The sequence below is a fragment of the Octopus bimaculoides genome, chromosome 2 (assembly GCF_001194135.2).
Source record: "Octopus bimaculoides isolate UCB-OBI-ISO-001 chromosome 2, ASM119413v2, whole genome shotgun sequence".
NCBI classification, from domain to species: Eukaryota; Metazoa; Mollusca; class Cephalopoda; order Octopoda; family Octopodidae; genus Octopus; species Octopus bimaculoides.
In genome coordinates this window covers 9,041,432-9,066,098 of record NC_068982.1, presented here as the reverse complement: position 1 = coordinate 9,066,098, position 24,667 = coordinate 9,041,432, and the positions used below count along the sequence as shown (strand labels likewise).

Here is a 24,667-nt window from a genome sequence, read left to right as displayed (position 1 = left end):
TATATATATATATATATATATTATATGCTGTCCTCCCACGCATCTGTATGTTTGTGTATAATTTACGAGTGAACATTTGATAATTGTGTGTGAGTGTACGTATATACAATTACGTACGTGCGTAATCATGTTTTATGATACATAAGCAATATTTTTTAATCATATTTTGTTTCACTATCTTCAGCAACATATATGGAGTGTTTCCATTATCTTAACTGAAGAATTGCCTGTCAATAAATATATTTTCAAGATAAACAAATGTACGTTCTTACGTAGGCGGTAATATTCTTATATATATAAAATTTATGTTTCTCATAGCAATCAGTTCCATGTGACTCGTGTAAATGCATTGCTATATTGTTTGTGTAAATAAGTGCATGTATATTTTTATGGAGTTTTATGAAGATTTCCCCACGTAGATATACTCTGTATGACTCATTATATTGAAAAAGCTGAGCGCCTATTTTGTATGTTTGTTTAAAAAGCATTAAAGATTCAATTGTATAAGGGATCATCGATAATCTAGTATATATACTACTTCCCTTATAATCCTACGTATATGCTTACCTGGCCTTCTCCCAAGAAATGATCTGCAAGTCAGGAGAGGTTTCTGTGTCGATAAATACATTTTCTTTCCTAACTCTTTTCATGAAAAGCACAATCTAATCAGTGTTCACGATATCCACACCAGTCTCTGAAGGCAAATACATGAATATTTACTTGAATATTTCCAAAGAAATTATTTTACGCATCTTCATATTTCTTATTGTTCATCCTTATTTGGTATTGTCTTCTATGTGTTGTTAAGAAAATATATCAAGCCTACCGTTTATGTTTGTATATCTTATCTGCTTGGACAAGACTGTTTAGACGCAGACAACTTATACAACGTTTTTGCTGGAGTTCACGCACGTTATAAATTGTATTTCTGGTTCGTAGAGATGAAAAAAGTAATGCTGGATTATGATATCGGTTCGTAATTGAACATGTTACTGACATTTTTATATGGCAACCCAATGTTTATCAGACAACACTTGAACTTAGATACCCAGCATTTTTGTGACCTAAATAATAAAATAATCCGTGGACTGCAACATCAAGTAAAACCCAGAAATGACAATCCAGACACTGACAAGGGATGATCTAAATCAAATTTTAAAAAAATGATTTTTAGATTAATACACTTAAAATTACAGAAGCTTTTAAGTGAAGATAATATATAAAAGTTGAAAGGCTAAGTAAAAAACTGCGACAATCACTCGATCTTCCTTTAAATCTGTTGGACAAAACATCTGCGGCCCTACTATATCAGAATAATATTAAAAAGCATCTCTGCCTCTCAGAGACATAATTTTCCACCAAAATTTCCGCCCAGGAACTGTAAGCATCCCATCACATACACTTGCTTATAAAGCTGAGACCATCTTCCCCTCTAATAGTAAATTTAGATCACCGTAAAGCAGTAAAGAAAAAAGTCATAAAACCTCGAAAAAGAGATATAATTGTAAGGTGAAACGAAGGCGACCAGACGTGGGTTCGAGCGTCATCGTTTCATTACATTGTATATTTATTTTATTTTTATTCATCCTTCCATCCGTTTTTGCGTCTCCACTTTCATTGTACCGTCCTGTTTGTTTATGTACTGTCCCCCTATATTTAGCCCCCCAGTGGGCAATAAAACATTTGTTGTGGTAAAAAAGGGGAAGTAGTTAACATTTCCGAAATAAAAATCAAACTTCATTAATCAATTGTCCGTTATATTAATACATTTATCTGTTTTCTACACCACCTGTCTTCGTCTTTTTTTTTTTGTGAATTCTCCCTACAGTAGTATAGCTGGTGAACGCGAGTTCAAACCCTATGTTATTCAAACTAAATATACTTTGGTTCAAGCGAATCGAAAAATCGACATCACATACATGAGACTAAGTACTCAGAGAATAACAATGGAATGTTAAGAATCCACACTCCAGGTAGATTATATACATTTGGTATTTGGTATACTTTACTGAATACCACTGGCACCCGAAGAAGTTTCGAAAGCCCAAAGGCTTTCACTGTAACCACTAAGAAAAAGGCGGTGTCCTAGTATATCACTTGACTTTTTAGGTTGCATTTTTAGGTATTACTGTCTGCATTAGATCTGGTCTTGATAGCGATTGTAAGGACTTCTACTTCACTTACAGAAGCGCTTGTAAGTGATCTATGATTTACATTCAAATTTATCATAAATATGTTTAACGTAAAGAAATACCGACTACGTAGGAGTAACATTTTCAGAGTACTATTTATTTTCAGAATTGTTAAACTTATTTTCTTATCTCGGTTACATACATATTTTATGAATATGTCGCTACCGATAAAATAAATTAATTTGTATTGCCCAAAAAGCCAGTTCGGTTTTTTTCGACACTACACGTCAAGAATTCTAAAAAGTAGCTAACTTCAGTCTGCCCCTTGCACATGCGTATTCGTTAGATACTTTACACTCTAATGTAGTTGAACGACAACTTGCGACGACGAGACAGGTTGTACTTTGGTTTCCAAAATTTGTATCGGGAAATATTTCGGTCCCGGTCGACCAATTGAGATAAACAAAGACAAAACGAAAGAATTGGTCGAAACCAATTCCCGTCATACGATAAGGATGATCGCAGATATTCTCCAGGTATTCAAATAGAATGCTGAAAACCATCTACATCAAAACCTTGAAAAAATGGCGGAAACAGTAACAATTGGAGATGTGGTTTTAAGAGTCAGGGTGGAGGGCAGAATCCTTCGATGTTTCAAATGTAGCCAAAAGGGCCACATTAAAGTGGACTGCCCTTTATCGACTGGGAAAAATCAGAAAGAAGTCGGGAAGGAAGCAGAAAAAGTAGCGGAGGGAATACAAATAAATGAAGACGAACTGTGGAAAGTGGCAGAAAAGGAAAACCAGAGGAAGGGAAAGAAAGCAGATCAGACTGAATGGGAAACCCACACCCACCCCATGCATACCTTCTCAACTCCAACCTCCCCCGCAGACACCAAACCCACCCATTCCCCTCCGACATAAGAACATAAAAAGACACTGACATACAGGAACTCACAAACTTCCCCTCCCACTGAAAGTTGTTTTGCATGTATGTTGTTTGAAGGTGCAGACATGTAACTCATTAACAAAACAACGAGATGGAAGAACACAATATATATTAACGTGAAAGGAAAGACAAATGTTAAGGGGTGGCATACATGTCTTTTCGTATCAGAGAAACTGAAGAACAAAATAGAAAAGTATAAAGGTGGGTACAAATGTTGGAGAGTGAACTATGACATGAAAGGGTTGTCGGATAATATAGAGTATGAAGAACTTTTTAAAGAATATGGATTGGATATTTTGGAAGGTATGGAATTTAAAGGATAAAGGAAGTGACACTACTTGGAGGTGGGGTAAGTAGATTAATTTTTATTTATCATTCAGCTTGTATCATACGTTATATATTTTTTTCCTTTCTTCTATATCCCCATATGTCTTTGTATTGTCTCCTCTTCGTTGGACCCTTGTGGGCAATACAGAAACAGATGTGCAGGTTCCACATGAATTCAATGAGGTTAATCTTGTCGAAGGGCTTTCCGTCTGCGATTGCTTGAGAAAACGTGACGAAAACGTTCATTAAAAAACAAAAGATTTGTGGCAGGAGATAGAAAAATAGCTCTTCTATAACAATGTGGAGCGGAAACGATAATGGGAGGCACACGGGGAAGCATAAACAACCTTCAAATGCAGAACTTCAATCGAAGTTATGCTTTCAATTTGGTGCGATTGGAAGGGTGTTGTTTTTTACGAGTTTCTTTCCATGTGCAGGGTCACCGATTCAGATGTGCACAGTGGCCAAGTGAACAAATTAAATTCAGCAATCCACCAGAAACTTCCTAGCACTTGCCTATGTTATCGAATTGTCTTTTTATTGCGATAATGTCAGACCGCACATTTCTTTGTAGGCGCAGCAGAAGCTGCTTGGACTTTACTCTGCAGTATATTAGACTTACGCTAGGTAATAACAGAGTACGAACCAGTCACACGTTTCGATGCACTTTAGATTCTCTGAGTAACAAAGAGCGCGGCATTTGTTTAAAGAAATGTTTAAAGAAAAATGATATTGATGTATTATATTAGAAATTAAAACAAAGTTAAATACAAAAGGTAATAGACATCGCCACTGAAATCTTTCATTAATAAATCTTAGTTATATTTCCCCCTTTGCGCTAAATAAAGTAGAATGAACAGGGATGTTTAAACAGAAAGAGAGGCACGAGAATGATTACATATAGTTTAAAAAGCTTCGAATCTATAGAAAGTAAAGTAATATAGGAAACTTTATACAACAAAAAAAAATATTAGAAATTTTCCACCGTACAATTATAGACGATCAAGTAATGAAAAATATGAAATTAATACTCTTATCTACAAACGACGAACAAAATATCAAAAGAAAAATTTTGTTCTCTATTTAAGAAAATGAAAAGTTATTAAACGAGTTTAATTGATAGCGATGAAATAAGAAACAAGGAAAACTGTTGAAAGCCCAGAGTCTAAGTCAAAAAATGAGTAAAATATTTTCAGTTCAAATCAATTGTATACTGGCAGACGATCTAATAGCCAAATGCGTTTCTTTCATAAAAGTGATTCGACTGATCAGTAACATTCTTCGCATAACAATAACCACAACACAAATGTATACCGATACATCTACAGGTATACACATGTAAGGAACTCTTTTTCGTTTTATTCGTTTCTGTCATTTGACTGCGGCCATGCTGGAACACCACCTTTAATTGAACAAATCGCTCCCAGGACTTATTCTTTGTAAGCCTAGTTCTTCTGACTCTATCGGTCCCTTTTGCCGAACTGCTAAGTTACGGCGACGTAAACACATCAACATTGGTTTTCAAGCGATAGGAGGACACACACACACACACACACACACACACACACACATATATATATATATATATATATATGATGGGCTTCTTTCAGTTTTCGTCTACCAAATCCACTCATAAGGCTTTGGTCGGCCCAAGGTGCAACGCAGCGGGACTGAATCCGGAACCACGTGGTTGGGGAAAAAAACTTCTTACCATGCAGCCACACCGACACCTAACTCTACACGTTCCTTCAATATAATCTTTACATAAACGAAGGCGACAAGTTGGCCGAATCGTTAGCTCGCCGGATAAATTGCTTAGCGGTATTTCGTACGTCTTCACGTAATGAGAACAAATTTCGCAGAGGTCGACTTTGCCTTTCATCCCTTTCGAGGTCTATCAAATATGTGCCGGTTGAGCACTAGGATCGATGTAATAAAACTACTCTTATGAAATTGCTGTCCTCGTGTCAAAATTTGAAAATAACATATCTTGTATGGACGTCTCTGTGTATATTCTCCCGTAGGAATCGATCCCGAGAAATTTAGCTTTCCTGGAGTAGTTCTATTGTGGAGGAGGATTTATAATCCTGGTTCGCCAAAAACAACGACTGTTGCCCATATTTGAAAGAATCTGGGCGGTATGAGAGCAGGATTGGTAGAATATTAGAGAAAATTTTTTTTGCGGAAATTGTTCTAACCCTTCATTCTCAGAGTTCAAATGTCACCGAGTCAAATTTGCTTTCCAGCGTTTCGGGTTCGAAAAAATAACATATCAGTTTATTTGTAGGGTGGACGTTAACCACTCTTAATTCGCCACAATTCTCTGATCAAGTGTCTATATAAAAAATTGTATTTGATGACGCTTTTTCACTATTTTCACGCCTACGCTGCCTTTTAGAAGGAATTGTGGTATATGTCTTCAGTAAAAATCAATACTTCATTTTAATTCAATGCAGTTAAACTTCATAATTATCCAAAAGGAAGATACCATTTTACAGTCGATTAAACATGAAATTATATCTAATTATATAGCCGTCAGTATTAAGAGGCTAAGACGCATTTAGTTCTTATCCGTTTGAAAGATTTTATAGTGAAATTTTATGAGTTAATTAATTAAGATAGATTTTGCTGTCGGACTTCTAGCCCAGCCTCATTCCCTTATAATTCTTTTTTGAATTTCAAATCATTGAGCTAATACAATAAATTGTATTTCCTTTATGATAATTTGCATGATACAACGCATGCAGAACATACATTCCTATGGTTTGTCTTGAATTTGTGGATATATATATCTGTTATTTCTTTACTACCCACAAGGGGCTACACACAGAGGGGACAAACAAAGACAGACAAACGGATTAAGTCGATTATATCGACCCCAGTGCATAACTGGTACTTATTTAATCGACCCCGAAAGGATGAAAGGCAAAGTCGACCTCGGCGGAATTTGAACTCAGACGAAATACCGCTAAGCATTTCGCCCGGCGTGCTAACGTTTCTGGATATATGTGTGTGTGTGTGTGTGTGTGTGTGTGTATGCACACGTATTGTATCATTAGCAAATAACAACTTTTAAACGCACGGAAAATGCCGAGTGATAAGACATATCTTTATTGTCTCTTCAAATCACTATCTCTGTCATCTCAAATCTGGCCGTTACCTGATTCTTCAAAATGTCATCATCTATAAAATATGGAGGCGCAATGGCCCTGTGACAGCGGACTCATGGTCGTAGGATCGCGGTTTTGAATCGCAGGCCGGGCGTTGTGAATGTTTATTGAGCGAAAACACCTAAAGGTCCACAAGACTCCGGCAGGTGGCGGGTGGAGAATCCTGCTGTACTCTTTCACCACAACTTTCTCTCACTCTTTCTTCCTGTTTCTGTTGTACCTGTATTTCAAAGGGCCAGCCTTGTCACACTCTGTGTCACGCTGAATCTCGTCGAGAACTACGTTAAGGGTACACATGCCTGTGCAGTGCTCAGCCACTAGCACGTTAATTGGATCAACTGGAACCCTCGTCGTCGTAACCGACGGAATGCCATAAAATCTATAAAATAATCGCCAACTTGCGTACCGCAGTAATTATATCAATAAAATCAAATTGTTTGTCGTTGTACCAAATCCAAAAATTGTTACACGTTCTTCATTTTATAAGATAGAATAAGCTAGAATAGCTTATTAATGTGTAACATTACGTCGCTTGATTCCTCAACGTTTTGTGTTCAAATTTCGCCGTTAACTCGCAGAGATTTGATTAAATAAGTACTTGGTGCGCCCTATGCTTAAAACATTAAAATGTTGGGTTAAGTTTTCAAATCATAACAAGCTTATCAACTAATATGTTAGAACTAAAGAAGCTGATCTATAAAAGAAAAGAAAAGTAGAAAAATGTCAAATTTCAAATAGCAGGTTTACTTTCGATCGTAATATGCCAACTCGGTCCGATGGTGTTTTTCAAAACAAGCACAATCTTTTATGAATACGCTCGTCTATAGAAGACAAAGAAATCGGTTTTAAATTTTAGCTCTTGGTCAGCAAGTTTGTGGGAGGAGGTAAGTCGTTTATATCGGCCCCAGTACTTATTTTATCAATCCCGAAATGATGGAAGGCAAAGTCAACCATGGCGGAATTTGAACCTGGAATGTGAAGACGGACGAAATACCGCTAAACGTTTTACCCAGTGTGCTAACGACGCTGCCAGCTCACCTCTTCAAAAAAAATATATCAAAATGAAGAAAATAAATAGCTAGCTTTAAAATCGGGATGGAAATTTATCATGAAGGTATCGGAAAATAAACTATAGTGTTTTGCCAACGATTGCAGGTCTTCAAAGTTAATATAAAATATGTGGTATTTTCGTGGTTTTACAAACCGATAACATAACTTTAAAAACGTCAAGGGAGAAGGAAATTAAAGCCAAACCTATGTGAAGTGAGGCAGAATTCTCAGAGGGGGAGTAGGTGAACGCCAAATTTGGCCGATGTTTCTGAGTGAGATTGACCAAGCTGCTCCTCACTATTCTCAGTTCGTCTCCAATTTAACTAGGCCGTCGGTCCGGTGTTCAACAACGTTGATGGGCTACATGACCCTGCCGGTTCCGAGTTGTTACCCCTATAACTTTTCTTGGTTGATATTCCTTCCTGTTCCCGCTTTGTATTGACTTAGATCAGTTCCGTTCCGTTATATGTGCCTGATGACGGATACTATGAAGGTGAAGTCGTCTACACATGCCGACACAATTATTTCTCATCTTAGTACTCGTGGAATAACCCTCAATGTCTTAGTTTCGGCAGCAGAATCTCAGTACATGCAGAAGAGACGAGAGTGACACAATTGACAGACAATGCACATCACGCATTGATGTTACAACCATTGGTATCTCCTTGTTTGTCCCCTCTATGTTTAATCACTTGTGGGCAATAAAGAAATAAATATATTTATTATTGTAGGGTGGCGAGCTGGCAGAATCGTTAGAATGACAGGCGATATGATTACCGGTATTTCGTCTGCCGTTACGTTCTGCGTTCAAATTCTGCCGAAGTTGACTTTGCTTTTCATCCTTTCGGGGTCGATTACAGAGGTACCAGTTGCGTACTAGGGTCGATGTAATCGATTTAATCCGTTTGTCTGCCCTTGTTTATCCCCTCTATGCTTAGCCCCCCCTCGTGGGAAATAAAGAAAGAAATATATTTTGTCTGTGTTGTAGAGTCTCTGAACGATGGGGTTCCTTTAGTGATTTTTGCGACCATTGCTTCTATTGTGTGTGTTATTGTTGCTGTTGTTGTTCTCGGTGCCATGTTATAGCTGGTTCTTGAATCTCTGTTGATGCAGCTTCATGTTTTTGTAATTGTTGTAGCTGTCTCTTTTTTTAGTTACTGCTGTTGTTGTTGATATTCTAGCACTGGTATTGATGGAAACGTATTTCTTCAATGAGTGACAGAAATCCAATTTTTGGTTTGAAAAAAAAAATTGTTTTGTTTTATTTCCCGAGCTCTTTTTAGCCAAACAACTTTTCAAATTTTAATTTAGTAATTCTGTTTTCAGAGTATACAACAGCTTAATCATATTTTTGTCTGTGAGTCGTTAACATGCATTGAGCGGTGTGTGTGCAGTAAATTTTTTATCCAACCGATATATTTGTATTTTTAATTCAAATGATATCTTAGTAATTCAAAATAATTCTACATGCACGTGTGCTTTTGTCTGTGAGGTAGTTTTGACTGGAAGTTTAGATTTTTAAGAGAACCTTAGCTTAGAAAGGGTAGAGTTCTTGTATGTCGAATTGCAGAAAAAAAAACCTTCGGAGCTAATCTATGCTGATGTGCTATAGAGATCCATTGAAAATTTATAACTTTTGCAATATTTTATCTTGCAAAGATTTGCGTACTGTTCCTAAGTCGATTTTTGTGAGTCAGTGAGTGGTATCTTTTGCAAGTTAGCTATTGAATTTTGAGAGTAAAATTAGGCGATTTTGGAAGATAATGTTTCTGTTCTATCATCTATAACCAAATTCACAGTGATTTCGTGACCAAGTTTGTTTGTTTCTTAAAATGTATCCGAGTTGGTTTTATTAATTTATATTGATCATAGTGTAGCATTTTCTGTATGTTGCATGCTAAAATCGATTAAAATTTTACTTTTATCCGATTGGATAAAATTTGGTGCGAGTATATTATGTTAGTCATGTTTTTATTTAAATTAATTTGGAAGCAGTACTTATTTGTATAAACTTAGTTTCTTCTATGAGATTTATTCGGAAAACATCTGTAGTTTCTGAAACCAATATGCGGTGACCTTTTCTAACACTGCACCAGGCACTTTATATATTTTCCTGCTGTTTTTTTTTTTGTTATTTCTCGAATATATAAGTTTAGGAATAATTGTTTCCGTTACAAACCCAGAAACCATTATTACAAGAAGCAGCTATTTGCAGATTTTAACATTCAGAACACTTAATATATTTCATACTTTCCCAACTGAGTTGGGATACATGGCACCCTACTTATTTCCACTAAGGTTTAAGTTTAAAACAACTTAAATCGAACAATGATTGTATTACCTTTTAGTGACATAAATAGACTCTTCGGCTTCAAAATAAATCCTCTTTGAAGTACCCGCTTTAACATATCTGAAATTCAAGGCGGCGAACTGTCAGAAACGCCAGCACGCTTCCGGGGTTATTTAAGGTATATGTGAGTCATTATTGACGGTATTTTCAGTGTTAACATAGTTTTGTTTTTGTATCAGTGTTTTATCACTTCCTTAACTGTTTTAGTACTGCTTTGCAGCAATTTATTTGTGCTTTCTCTCCTCTTTTGAGGAGAGTTAGCTATGTAGAAAAAGAAGTCCGTTTTTTTTTTCCAGAACGTAGTGTCTCTGAACTATCAACGTAAGAAGAGGAACTCGTACGAGCGGTGGAAAGAATAGATAGTCAATTAAAGAAGAAAATTGTTGCGGAATAAGGAGGTAGATCTGTTAATGTTGAAAAGTTATGAGAAGATGGTACACAGAGAAAGGGGGCGACGTAAAGTTGTTGCCACCCCAGGAAGTAATAAAGGATATGCAGGAAAGGACTATTGTGTACGAAGTATATTCCGTAGAAGATAAGAGAACTGAAATTGTATCAGCTGAGAAAATTGAAAAAGCCTTGAAGTCAATCTGGCAAAATATAACACATCTTGGCAAAGTAAGTCAATGTGGAACAGTGGAAATTCACTTTAAAAAGGCAGCAAAGGTAAAGCAACACTCGGCAACCCCATTAAGGACGGAAAGTGAGGTCCTCCTGTCCACATATCTTGGAAGGAGAGCTTTCAGGGTTAGGGTATTCCACCACGAAATAGATGTGTCTTGCGTAGCGACGGTTATACTTCTAGGCAACGAAGAGGAAATATTCTCCAGCCCACGAGAACAGGAATAATCAGTTGGAAAGGACAAATATTGCATATAATTATACAAAGTTCAATGGAAAATCTAGAAAAATTGGTGGAAACAGTAACAGTTGGAGATTCGGTGTTAAGAGTCAGGGTGGAGAGCAGAATCCTTCGATTTTTCAAATATGGCCAAAAGGGACACATTAATATGGGCTGCCCTTCATCGACTGAGAAAAATTAGAAAGAAGTCAGGAAGGAAGCAGAAAAAGTAGAGGAGATACAAATAAATGAAGACGAATCGTGGAGAGTGGTAGAAAAGAAAAAACGGAGGAAGAGAAAGAAAGACAGGTCCGGCTGAATGGGAACCCCAACCTACACCCACTCTTTGTCAGGCCTACTCTCCCCCGGCAGACACCAAACCCACCCATTCGACATAAAAACATAAAAAGACACTGACACACAGGAACTCACAAACTTCCGCTCCCACTGAAAGTTGTTTTGCATGTATGTGGTTTGAAGGTGTAGACATTAACAAAACAACGAGATGGAAGAACACAAGGCTTATTAACGTGAAAGGAAAGACAAATGTTTAGGGGTGGCATACATGTGTTTTAGTATCAGAGAATCTGAAGATTGAAATAGAAAAGTATAATGGTGGGTACAAATGTTGGAGAGTGAACTATGACATGAAAGGGTTGTCGGATAATATAGAGTATGAAGAACTTATAAAAGAATATGGATTGGATATTTTGGAAGGTACGGAATTTAACGGATAAAGAAAGTGATACTACTTGGAGGTGGAACGAATAGCTTCATTTTCATACGCTGTCCTGTGTTTCTCCCCCCTTGTTTTGTTCCCCCATACGTTTCTGTATTGTCCTTTCTATGTTCACCCCCAGTGGTTAATAAAAAAATTCAGAAACGTTGGCACGCTGGGCGAAATGCTTAGCGGTATTTCGTCTGTCTTCACATTCTGAGTTCAAATTCCGCCGAGGTCGACTGTGCCTTTCGTCCTTTCTGGGTCGATAAATTAAGTACCAGTTACGTACTGCAGTCGATCTAATCTACTGGCTCCCCCCCGCAAAATTTCGGGCCTTGTGCCAAGAGTAGAAAGAAATATATCTGAAATTCCACAAGGAGGATAAAGGACATAAAGCCAGGCTTTCAAAAAAAGTATACGAGACAGACGAAATATGGAAGGCATACTGGGAGCTAGCCGCCGATTTGGAAAGACTTAATATTGCCACTCATGAAAGCAAGAAGAAGACCGGACTTAATCCTATGGAACAAAGAGCGAAAAATTGGAATTTTGATATAGCTGACGGTGTCATGGGAAGAGAACATCGGTAATGCAAAGCAGCGGAAGGAGAGGAGGCATGAGAGATTAATCGAAGAGTGCGGGAAACAAGGGTGGACTGTCGAGTATTACCCCTTGGCAGAGTGTGCTAGAGGCTTGATTGAAAGGGAAATGGCGGCGTTATTTAAAAGATGGTTTGCACTTTTGAGCTTAAAGTTGAGGAAAGTAATAAGGAGGATACAGGAGGCAGTCGACAAAGCCAGCTTCTATAAATGGCTGAAACGGGAAGACCCGAAATAGCTCGAAAGCCATAACATGCCGACTGGGAAATAGCGCTGCAGCTTGACAGGTGGGCAAAGTTAGTGAAATCTTTCATTGCGCGCCCTCCTCCTGGTTCGAAAGCTAGTAGCCCCAAACAGCTGGTGGGAGTCTAGCTGCTGGAACTGAAACCAACACGACACTGTTGGAAGGTAGGTTTAGAGAGTACGTGGCCAAAACTACGCGTACGTACCCTCCGTTGGTCAGTTGCAGCTTAGATTGTGTCGTGTGACAGTTAGCTGGCGCTGTGTGTTGGAGCCTGCCGACGAGTATTTAAAGAGAAATTTGCGAGGGTGAATTCTTTATTATGATTATTACAATCAGGACATAGAAGGGACAGAAATTTGTAAGAGTGGTAATACTCTCCCATCATCGAAGAAACCAAAGAGCAAAAAGCCAAGAGAGAATAAAAACGCACTCAGCACCAGAGCAGAAAACATCTCCGAAAGGGGTGAAGCCCGCCTCGTCGAAAATTGCCGGGGCCGAAACTGCACGTGATTCCTCCTGATGTACTTAGCCACTGGATCCTGTAAAGGAGCTCTTGAGGTAACGAAATACGAAACGAGGTTGGAATGCCTCCTTCCTAGATTATAAAAATCTCTTGTCTGGAATTTTCGCGTTTAAATATTCCACAGCTGCGTAGACTCATTACCTCAAACGTTTGCCGTCCTTAATGTTTTAATGATTCATCCAAAGACTAATTCACTTGCCTTCACAATTAAATCTCTATTTTAAACTATAAAATGTTATCCTCCAAATTCGAACTATTATCTCTTTTATTACATAAATTTGGAAACGTATTTCAATTGGTACTCTGTTATCCTGTATTAGTTTTTATTCTTTTAAAAAGAAAATGTAATGGCTTTTCTTGATAGATACTGAAATTATAAAAATTCAAACACCAAGCTCGAAAATGCAAAGGTAGGTGATGACTTAATTACTTCCATTTTATTTTTCTGCCAACTGTGAATTGAACATCCACTTTAAAAAAAAACCCAAAAGATTACCGTTTGCTTTCTTAAACCTATTTCTCCAATTTGCCTGCTCTACTTTATTATCATTTGAAATCTTCTATGGCTATTTAGGCTAATAATTTGCTCCTTTTTTTCCGGTTTTATATATATTTAAAAAATGCTTTCAGAGAAAAATCTAAATGTATTTTTCATATAAAAAAAAAAGAATGTACGAGATCGAATTACTTTGATTATGCATATTGATAAATCTAAATTGAGAACAGTTTAATCAATTTTAATATAGATATAACAATTTTAGTTCTATTTCCTTTTGATTATCACAATTTGTAGCTTCCAATTTTCATATTTTTTCTAATTTTGACTATATAATTAATCTGAATTTCTATCTTCAAATATGCAAAACAAAAATAAATAAAAATTCAACATTTCCTTAAAAACACCTATAAAATTCAATTTCATAAAGATTAGAGACTTTTCAAACTTATGACGTTCTAACTCTGTTGTGATCTTTCATCCTCCCCACGACGGTGTCGATGAAAATAAGGACCAAACATGCAATGATCATAATGCTACCAATTCCCTCGAACTTGATAAAGTTGTGATTAAATTAGGAATTATAAGAGTTTGCGGCGATCTTTCGGTACTAGATCCCGTAAATTCCGGTCGTTGTGCGCACGCATAGAGATTACATTATCGTTTAGTGTGTTTATGTATTTAAAGTTTGAGAACTGTATGAATCTGAGGGGAGAAGGTTTGAGTTTAGTGGGCCATTCATTTTGTTTTTCTATTTAATGTTGTCTTTTCATATTTTCAAGTCATTTAAAAACATAAACGCACTATACGATAATGTAATCAGTATGCGTGCGCACAAAGATCGGAAGTTATGGGATCTAGTACCGAAAGATCACCGAGTTTGCTTTGGCATGATCGTTAAAGTGGCGGGAGAGGTTGATTTCCAAGTTGGTCATAGCTCTTTTCGAGCCAATCAAATTCCAACAGAGGTCAACTTTGCCGTTCATTCTTGAAGAACCGATAAAACGATAAAATAAGGTACCATCTATGAACTACGGCTGATTTAATCGATTAGCACTTCCTTCAAAAATATGAGGCCTTGTGCCTATTTTAGAAATAATTATGAGTGGTGAATCAGCAGAATGATTTGACCGACAGAAAAATAGTTAAGGTATTTGTTCCGGCACATTAGTTTTCTCAGATCAAATCTTGTCGAGGCCAGCTTTGATTTTCATGACCTCAGTCCAAATGACAAAGTATCAGTCAAGTATTGAAGTGAACGATTGAATCGATTTCCTTCTTCCTCATTTCAAGCCTTGCTTCCATGTTATAAATAAAATATAAGGATAAAATCTATATAAGATTTTATCAAGTAACCAGCGTATAAAAAAAAAAATTAAGGAAAAGATTAATACAAGGTATATATTTTTTTCCTTTATATATAAAATACATTATAATATCAAGGGCTGTATACTGTACGTAAGAGCGAAGCGACACGCTTTAATGGGACTCTTAAGTCAAACAACATCAATAGGTATATAAACACGCGCCGGTTTGGTCGTATACCCTTAATGACTTTGTGGTCACTATGTGTTAGCACGTTCTCCACTGATCAGCACGAACATAGCCGGGAAAAAAAAATATAAACATCTGTACATGAATTACAACGCATGTTTACACTTAGAAATCCAATTAAAGGAACTTTTGCCTTGTTCATCTCGCCACGTGTGTATAATGGAAATAATTCAACACTGAATATATTTCGGTTCAATATTTGTAAATAAAATATAAGGATAAAATTTATATAAGATTTTATCGAGTAGCCAGCGTGTAAACCGACTAAGGAATAGGAATCTATTTTAAAACGGGGGCCACAGTATTTTCTTAACGAAACACTTTGAAACACTGGTAGAATGTGTCATATAAAACATCTTTTTTTCTTAGTCTTCTTAAAAAAAAAGAAATCCCTAAGTCATTCCATGTTAAAGTTGTCGTATTTCTGTAATTTCAACCAATCACTGACGTCCATTCAGCCGATATACATTAAGTGCCGACTACATATACAAACTATTCTGAAATAATTAACCCTAAGGTTAGGGTTAGGGTTAAAGCAAATTTAAAATGAAAAAAGGAAATAAAACGAAGGTATGGAGATTAAATACGCTTTACATCGCTTAATCAGCCAAAGGAGTAAATGTAAACAATTGAATACTTGTCAGTGATTGGTTGAAATTATCGAAATAAGACAATTTTTTACATGAAATAAATTCGAATACAAAAATATTTTTCTGTTCTATAACACAAAATAGATAAGTATACGAAGTTTGAAAGTCTTTCGGTACCAAAAACACTACGTAAAACATTAATGAAAAATGTGGCCCCCGTTTTAAAATAGATCCAATAGTTATATTTCTTCCGGCCCTCTATGTTCCCAATGTGCCACCAGACACGGGATGGACTAAGGACTCTACGTTCTACATTCAGATCATGCCGACGTCAACTTTTCCTTCCGGCCAAATGGAGTCGACGAAATAAAGCACTATGAAAGAAAAGATTAAGACGCAAGATTATGGACGTAAATTAGTGTTTTAAAGAGTGCTAAATACAAAAAGATACGGTAACAGAAATCGGAGTACTCACTTCCCAGCAATTCCTCATGGTTTAATGTTCTCAATTGGACACTAAATAAAGTAGACAGTCTACAGAAGAAAACAAGGAGTTTGATGAATGCATTTGGAATACACCACACACATCTGACATTAAAAGACTATATTTTTAACCGAGGTACAAGATGGTAGCTTTCTTATACAACTAGAAAAGCATTACGTATCCACGAATGGTCTACAAAAACACCTGGTATAGAATCAAGGAAAATTAATACAAATAGCTATGATAAATGAAGAGAACATCTATTTTCTATCAACAAGGAAACTAGCAAGTACAAAGTGAAGGTTACAGTAATAGATACATATGGACATAGAGAAACAACAACAGAAGACGTGAACCAGCTACAATCTAAACTAAAACTGGACCACAGATCATCTAGTTAAAACAACAGCAAAAGTATCTACAAGACCAGCTGAGCCGAATGGAAATAGATAAAAAATATACAGCATTAGCGGAGAAGCCACCAAAATCGTATTGTATAACAGATTATATTATATAACTGCAGCCTGTCTTTGGAGATAAAGAAGAAACAATTTACCGTATTCCGAATTAATGGTGTACATTTTGGTAGAATATGAGTTATAGTTTCATGTGAGTTTCATTTCGGGTAATAGTTCTCCCGATCTATCATCCATCTGATCCAGTTTACCTCTATATTCGGTTCTTGTGACGGTTGATCCTTTCTTTAGCGATAGCTAAATGTTCTTGTTTCCTCTTATCGCTTCAGCGTTTCTGTGACGAATGTATGCTGATATAATACAAAACGACTTTGAAATGTTAATATACTTTTATTTACGTCTTGCATGGACACATGCATACAGGTGTTGTATATTTACATTTTTTTATAATTGTACGAACATAGTTTCACAAAAGAAAAAAAAACAAATACATGAAATGAAAATAAATACACTCTTGGGTTTTAATTTTGAGGGGAAAATCTTGGTTTACAAATAAATTTTTACAGTTAACATAAAGAAGAAAGTTTATGAACAATATGATCGAGGCCAAGAAAGAAAAAAATGTCGTGATAGTCTATTAGACGACAGCAAATAATAAATTTTATTCTCTCGGAATTAAAGTATGTATATATACTTTATGCCTGAATTGAAAGAGAGTTACATTTATATTTTCCATTACTGTGCGGTTTTAATTGATTTCAATGAGTGAAACAATCCAAATATTCTGTGAATTATTTCTTCATTTATGAAGTACGATTTTTATCGCTCTGTAAAAGAAAAAAATCATAGAAATGACAGTATTGACCTGAGAAATTTTGTATAATTTTAACAATTAAACAAATATGAATTGTATAACCTAACAAAGATTTCCTTTACTACCTGTGCGTTTGAGATCTAGAGACTTAATTGTAAGCGTCGGCATGTATACATGACGAGCACAGGTTATCTAGGAACCATTATTTCAATTACATTACACACAAGAAGAAATTGATTAAGTAACATAAAGAACATTTCAATCTTTTCATGTTTGTTCAAAATTAAATAATAGTGCATGCGAACATTTCCATGGTTTCAGAAGATACAGATATATATAAATGTGTGTGTGTGGTGTGTGATTACAAGTATCAAAATGTAGCACTCAATACCATAAGCTAGAGAATTTATTTAATTTGATTGACTGAAAACCACGCCGAGAGCTATTTGCAGTGTCCTTGCGTGAGGAGACGCTAAGTTCGTCAATTCGTCACGATTTAAACATGGCGGACTGTGGAGCTACTTGATTGCTAAGATAACGAAGCAGCAAATAATCTTCAGCGTTTGTCTTCTTCAATAGTTTGTGTTTGCTTATGGGTGTGTATACCCTTATGCATATATATATGCATGTATATATATATGCATGTGTGTATATATATATATATATATATATATATATATATACACACATATATATATAATTCGGTAATATTGTGTTGCTCCTGTTTCCGTAATTGTTTTCTGTAATGATAGAGTGGAACTTAATATACGTACTCTTTTTGCTTTAACTTTTTATGTGGTATGTAATTACTTCGCCCAGACAAACTTATGTGAGATCGAAAATATAGAATTCTGTCCATTGATATTATCTGGTATTTGCGACTATTTTATAGCTGTAAGTGCGACTATGCTGAATACAGACGTGTATTCGGTATTATATTTTGGGTCTTTAAACCACAAAAGAATGTGAGGAATGGGCTTTCGAAGAAGGTCAGAGCTATCTTTTTTTTTTTTTTTTTCGCTTTTTGTTTGTATTTTTTGTTTTTGCCAGAAGAATATTTCAAGAACTATAGAAACATGCAGAATATACCCCTTGTTTAAAGTTCTACCTGATGCATGATTTCGACGCCCTCTGTGTGTCTTTGAGCTACAGATAGCTTTGTAATTATGTTTTATTGCATTTGTATTGTTACAGATGCATGAAAAGTATTTTTAAACTTTTAGCTTCATGGTAATATATGTGTGCGTTTGTGTGCACGTATCTATAAACACAGTATACACATGACAAACACACACACGTGCGCAAATATATATAAGACGACCTTATATGAGTAGATGATTTTAAAATATATAAAATACCGTATTGTTCAATAGGGAATAGTATCACAATTTCAATTGATATTTGCTTTCTGTTTTAATTTCCTGAACGTTACACACTTCAAGTTTTGTAAACCGGGGCATTTTGTCCAGGCACAAGCTCAACTCTTGTACGGATTATACGCATTCAAATACATTACTCTAACCACTTGTGCACTTTTCAGCAATTATTATAGGATTAAATATATATTCGACTCCACTTTGAAGTCCAAATGAATTTAAATACATAGAATAGAGGACGGAATGAAATATTGTAATGAATGTTGACCGTCACTCTACCGATTCTCAAATCTAGTTTCTTTACTTTTAGAGATTACTTCTTACATATTAGTGAATTATCTTATTAGAGGTAGGGATTTTCCAACTAGCTGTATTCCAATGTATTTGCTGTGGTTATTTATCTTTGCTCTTTCACTTGTTTGCAGATAATGTTTTCAAATATTGGCAGGCCAGTAATTTCGAGTGGGTAGGTGTAAGTCGATTACATTGACTCCAGTGATAACTGGTACTTATTTATCGACCCCGAAAGGATGGATAGCAAAGTCGACCTCAGCGGAATTTGAACTCATTAAACGTAAAGACGTATAAAATGGCGCTAATCGTTTTCCCAGCGTGCTGGCGATTTTGCCAGCTCTCCATCTGAAGGTAAAATTGACTTCAGCGGATTTTAAACACAGAACGAATTGAAATAAAATCCGGACGAAATGCCGCGAATCTTCTTGTCCGATTCAGTAAATATTCTGCTAGCTCGCCCGCTTACTTGATAGAAGATAAAACACAAACATAAAGATACACATGTACAGACTTAATTATTCATTCGTAAATTTGGTGTCATAATTAATAAGCTATGAAAATACATCTGTAGCTATATAATCACTTGTTCTGACATCATCATTAAATGACATTAATTTAAGTGCCCACTGGCATTGCGTTTGAGAAAATATCCCATTAGCGCTGTTTATGAACCAGGAATATAAAAAAAAATGAACCACTCTATTTATAGTTATATTACTTCTAAATTACGTCATTTGTAAAACTACAAAGTAACAGACGCATTAACTCTGACCATAGGCGGGAGGGAAAAGATTAATCATTTTGTGATATAGCTACTACAATATAAATTGTCATATACAAGGCGCTGTACACATTCCTCTGCTTATAGCCAATACAATTAATATATCAAACGAACTCGAATTACTATTTCCTTTGATGAACATAAGTTCACATTAACCTCCGCACTCATAACAAATATGCTATACAAATATTAACATAAAATGGAATTATTAAGGCAAATTACTAAAACACTGTTATTTGGAATTTTTTAAATCGATTCTACTTCTGATATTCCTCAGCCAATTTTTTACGAATAACTTTTCAATTAATATTTAAAATATTTTAAATGGTTTATACGACGCTTTTGAAAACATAACAAGTAACACAATATTAAGCAGACACACCATATCACAATAAACATCTTCAATATTTATTTGAAAATAAGACACAAAAATAAATGAAGTAGCATAAAACAGGAGTGTTAAGTATGAAATACTGTATATGTATATATATATATATATATATATATATATATATATAATGTGTGTGTGTGTCTATGCATTTGTATGTATACAGATATGAGTGTATGTGTTTGTTAACTGTATGTTTTCACGTACTTACGTAGGCGTAAAAAAGTAAGACGATAAAATATTTTATTACAATTATTAAAAAAAATAACAGTCATATCTTTCAAGATCAAAAAGATTGTTAAATATAAATATATCTGAAGAAGGCGGGATGATTCAAATTTATCTTTCTATAAGAAGTGTAACAGGAATTGTTCATATGATGTTTTGCCGGAGGCATCAGTGATATAGATGAAGTAGTTTCGATTTATGAGCTCTGTTTATGATCGTATTTCCACACCACAATATCCAACATTTCTTTATATGTTTTGATAACTTTTATTGAATATGATTTAACAAACAAATATTCTGCATTTATTTTTATTTTCATTTCTTTTCCATTTTAATATAAAGCAACACATACCACACAAAAGAAATATATTATAATATATTTGTGTGTAAGATGAAGAAAGTAAAAAGGAAAAATTTAAATCAAACCTTGCAAACCAACAACAAATGTAATTTCATTGCCCTTTTCTTGGGTCTAGTTATTTTGATTATACAACCATTATTAAAAAAAAAAGAGAAAAATGTTTGAAACCATAGATATGGATTCTTTTTCTTTTACATTAAAACAATATTCAGAAAAAGATGAATATATATATTATCTTCATAAATTTTCAATATTAATAACAACAAAAAAATATATGCGTGTATATGAAATTATATATACATAAATACGTAATGTATGTTTTGTTTATAATTCAATTTACATTAATAACAAGCTCATATATACATATTTTTTTAAAAACATCTTTCGACTAGTAGATATTTAAAAAAAGAAGAAAATATGAAATAACGCCATAAATATGGAAGTTTCCACATTACTCGTAAACGATTTGGTAACATGTCCAAATTTAGCACTTAATCTGTAAGGATTCCTGTATAGTTTTAATCCCTTTCTATAGTTATTTTCCTCATGAATATTAACCGTCATTTAGCTGTTAGGATTTCAAAACGAAATGCCGATGATTCTTTTATTCTAATGTAGTTTGTTTTTTTTTTGTCGTGGTTCCATGGCAAAAATATTTTATTCCCAAAAGACACTAAACCCACTTCATCATCACAACGAAGAACACTTCAATGCTACAAATAGTGGAGTCCTATTAATTAGCATGTGTTTAATGAGTTGCAGGTATGACAAACTCCAAGTAAATGTGTATCATTTAGGAACGTATGAGGTACACTGTGGGGGAGATGTCTGTAGATGTTACTGATATTAGATATGAGAGATATCAAACAGAAAAAATGAAACATTCCTACCTCCTTCTGTATGTCCAATTCCTTTAAGCATAATTTCCTTCTCTGTCTGTTAATGTAATACATTCTTCCTATTTAAAGGATCAACGTTAATCCACTAAACTTATTCACAAGTAAGTTTATTGTGACTTCCTTTATTTTTTATTTAATTTTTGTTCGAGAAATTACTAGTGACGTAAATGAAGTGAAGAGGTTTCAACAAGCAAAGTGATACTATAGCTGAATATTCTTAATGATGTTTGGACAGAAATGTTCTCCACTGGTTGGAAACTAATGTTGATATTGTCAGTAAATGGGAGTAATGATTGTGTCATTCGATTAGAAAAATTCATTTACTACAAAAGGTAAATTAACCTGCAATTCAAAGACTTTCCTTAGAACCGTTAGAAAATGAAGTTATCTCATAACCAAGGATAATTTACCGATTTGTTTCTACTAAATTCCACCAATGGTAAATAAGACATATCGAGTGAGAGCTGTCAAGTGTCTCAACTACCAGCAGGTACGAACAGAAAAATTAAATGAAAAGATCAAAAGAGGAACTGCTGGAAAATTGATTTTCTTCGGACAATTGTACTTCAGTTCAACAACTTTATTTTGACAAGGTCAGCACTTGTATATCTTGAGTAATTCTCAATAGAGGTCAAAATTGGATTCAAGTTTTTTTTCACCAACAATTAGCGGTTTATTATTATTATTACACTGTTTTTCCTCATCGATTAATATTGCTTTGGGCATTGAGGGAGAAGACTCAAGAATAACTATGATTTTTAGACATTTCTGAAAGGCAGTGGGAGAAAATCATCAAATAGCGTTTAAGATAAACGCATGCATTAAATTCATAAAATGTACAAGACTACACCGCCATTCACCTGTCAGAATATTCATGGGGAAATTGGGATTATGTTGATGAAGGAAGAAAAAGAAATTTCATTTTACTGAAATAGAAATAATGAAGTTACTTGATATACTTTACTTTGGAATACTCCCCCACGTATTTAGTATATATTTATTTTAGATATTTATCTATAGATATGGTTTCTTGTGTAACATAATTGCAAAAGATCAAACAAGTCTGAGCGTGAGCAATGAGTCCGAAAGTTGTTAAAAGATAAACAACAAATTCTTAAGAATAATGATATTGAGAGAAAATGGGACGTAGGGGTAAGAAAAATAAAGAGGCTAAAATTGAATAAAATGTTGGCTAAGAAACAATGATTAAAAATCTACAAAGATTATCAGGTGAAAACGAAACTGATGCTCATTAACAATGATTTCTATCATTCAGTCTTCTCCAAGTAATCACTAATTACAATAACGATTACCGAATTTTACTAATTTTCTTTCGTTCCTTTTAGTTTCTGTATCTACAATTATTCTTTACTCAAAGCCAATATATTTTATAACGTAATTATCTGTGCGTATGTGTTTATGAATGACTCCGTTTCAGAAAGAAGTGATGAGGATGATGATTGTGATGAAGGTAAAGGGGGTGGTGACGGAGTTGATGATGCTCCTGGCATTCTTGGAGGTGAACTGAGCTTAAGCGTTTCTATAAATAATCCTATCCGCATTTTCTAGCATCCTTGTATATGGAATATGTAACACACAAAACCAACAGCACAATACTCGTTCTCTCTCTAGTATAAATGTGCATCAGCACCACACACACACTCACATGTGGTTGGAAATCAAGCTTTTTTATAAATGCATATATGTGTTCCTACATACGTGTTTTTGTGTGTGTGTGTGTGTGTGTGTGTGTGTATACAGGGTTATTCAGAAAGAATAAACCGATTTCATTACGCAATATTTTAATACGGAAGAGCAAGAAAAAAAAGCTCCAGCTAAGTCACAAGTATTTACTTACAATCAACTTTTATTTCCTATCTTGCTAGTGTTCAATGTGGCCACCCCCTGTAACACGGGGAACATCAATGCGATAAGAGAATTCCTCACAGACGCGTATCGGCATATTGCGATTCACTGAGTGTGTGATCCACCATGTGTGATTTTTTTTTTCTTGTGAGGTTATGTAAAAGATCGCGTTTATGTTCCACCGCTACCCACTAACCTCGATGACCTTCAACATCGAATAACAACAACGATCGACTCAGTGGGTTATGATATGCTGATACGCGTCTGAGAAGATTTCTCTAATCGCATTGAAGTTCCCTGTGCTACAGGTGGTGGCCACATTGGACACTTGTAAGACAGGAAACGAAAACCGATTGTGAGTAAATACTTGTGGCTTAGCTGGAGTTTTCTATTGCTTTTTTAAAATTAAAATATTGTGTAATGAAATCGGTTCATTCTTCTTGAATAGCCCTATATGTATGTATGTATGTATGTATGTATGTATGTGTGTGTGTGTGTGTGTGTATACGTGTGGCTGTGATAACAAGCTTGCTTCACAACCACATTGTTCCGGATTCAATCCTACTGCGTGGCGTTTTCTGCTATAAGCTTCGGGCCGACCAAAGCCTTGTAGGTGGGTTTGGTAGATGGAAACTGAATGAAGCCCGTCGTATATATATGTATGTGTGTGTTGTCTTTATGTTTGTGTTTTCTCCCCTCCCCCGCCATCGCTTGACAATCGATGTTATGTTTACATCTAACTTAGCGGTACGTCTCAAAGGTCCGACGGAATAAGTACTAGAGTAACAAAGAATTACTGGGGTCAATTTGTTCGACTAAAAACCCTTTAAGGTGCTGCTCCAACATGGCCGCAATCAAAAGACTGAAACAAATGAATATATTTACATATATACATGCCATATATATATACACATATATATATATGTGTGTGTGTGTGTGTGTGTGTGTATAGCCACTATCATATATCCTAAAACAACCCACACCCTAAAACAGCAATGTATTTATATGCAGTTAAGTCTATGCCTGGTCTTTCATAAAGGGCCTAGCTTTTGCATACTAGTGAAATAATACTCTGCTGTTTGAGTGAAAGAAGTTTTCCATCTTTCAGCCCAAGTAAATTCGATTAGGCGGAATATAAAATAGTACTTGTTTAGTAAACGCTTATTTAATTTAGGGAGTTTGCAAAAAGCTAGTTAGAAATAATGCGCCAAACGT

General features: G+C 35.2%; 1 protein-coding gene and 1 long non-coding RNA gene across 7 annotated transcripts in view; one reads left to right on the top strand and one right to left on the bottom strand.

Annotated features, from left to right (window-relative positions):
* LOC106876595 (uncharacterized) overlaps window positions 1–24,667 on the top strand; it is a 277,478-nt gene that overhangs the window by 142,737 nt on the left and 110,074 nt on the right. The window contains exons 6-7 of one of the 3 annotated variants that reach the window (XR_001410266.2): window positions 13,270–13,315; window positions 19,061–19,409. This is a non-coding gene — a long non-coding RNA (uncharacterized LOC106876595). Of the gene's footprint in view, window positions 1–13,269; window positions 13,316–16,774; window positions 16,862–19,060; window positions 19,410–24,667 lie in introns of those variants that run through there. The other 2 variants (XR_001410265.2, XR_008266471.1) reach the window with 2 other exon arrangements.
* The window catches only part of LOC106876592 (neuropeptide F receptor), a 383,847-nt gene continuing 375,995 nt past the window's right edge, over window positions 16,816–24,667 (bottom strand). For all 4 annotated transcript variants that reach the window (XR_008266469.1, XM_052975483.1, XM_052975493.1 and 1 more), the window contains exon 5: window positions 16,816–17,272. Coding sequence is in view for 3 of the 4 variants with exons in the window: in XM_052975483.1 (XP_052831443.1) it covers window positions 17,245–17,272 (28 nt within the window). In the remaining variant the exon portion in view is untranslated. The remainder of the gene's footprint in view (window positions 17,273–24,667) is intronic.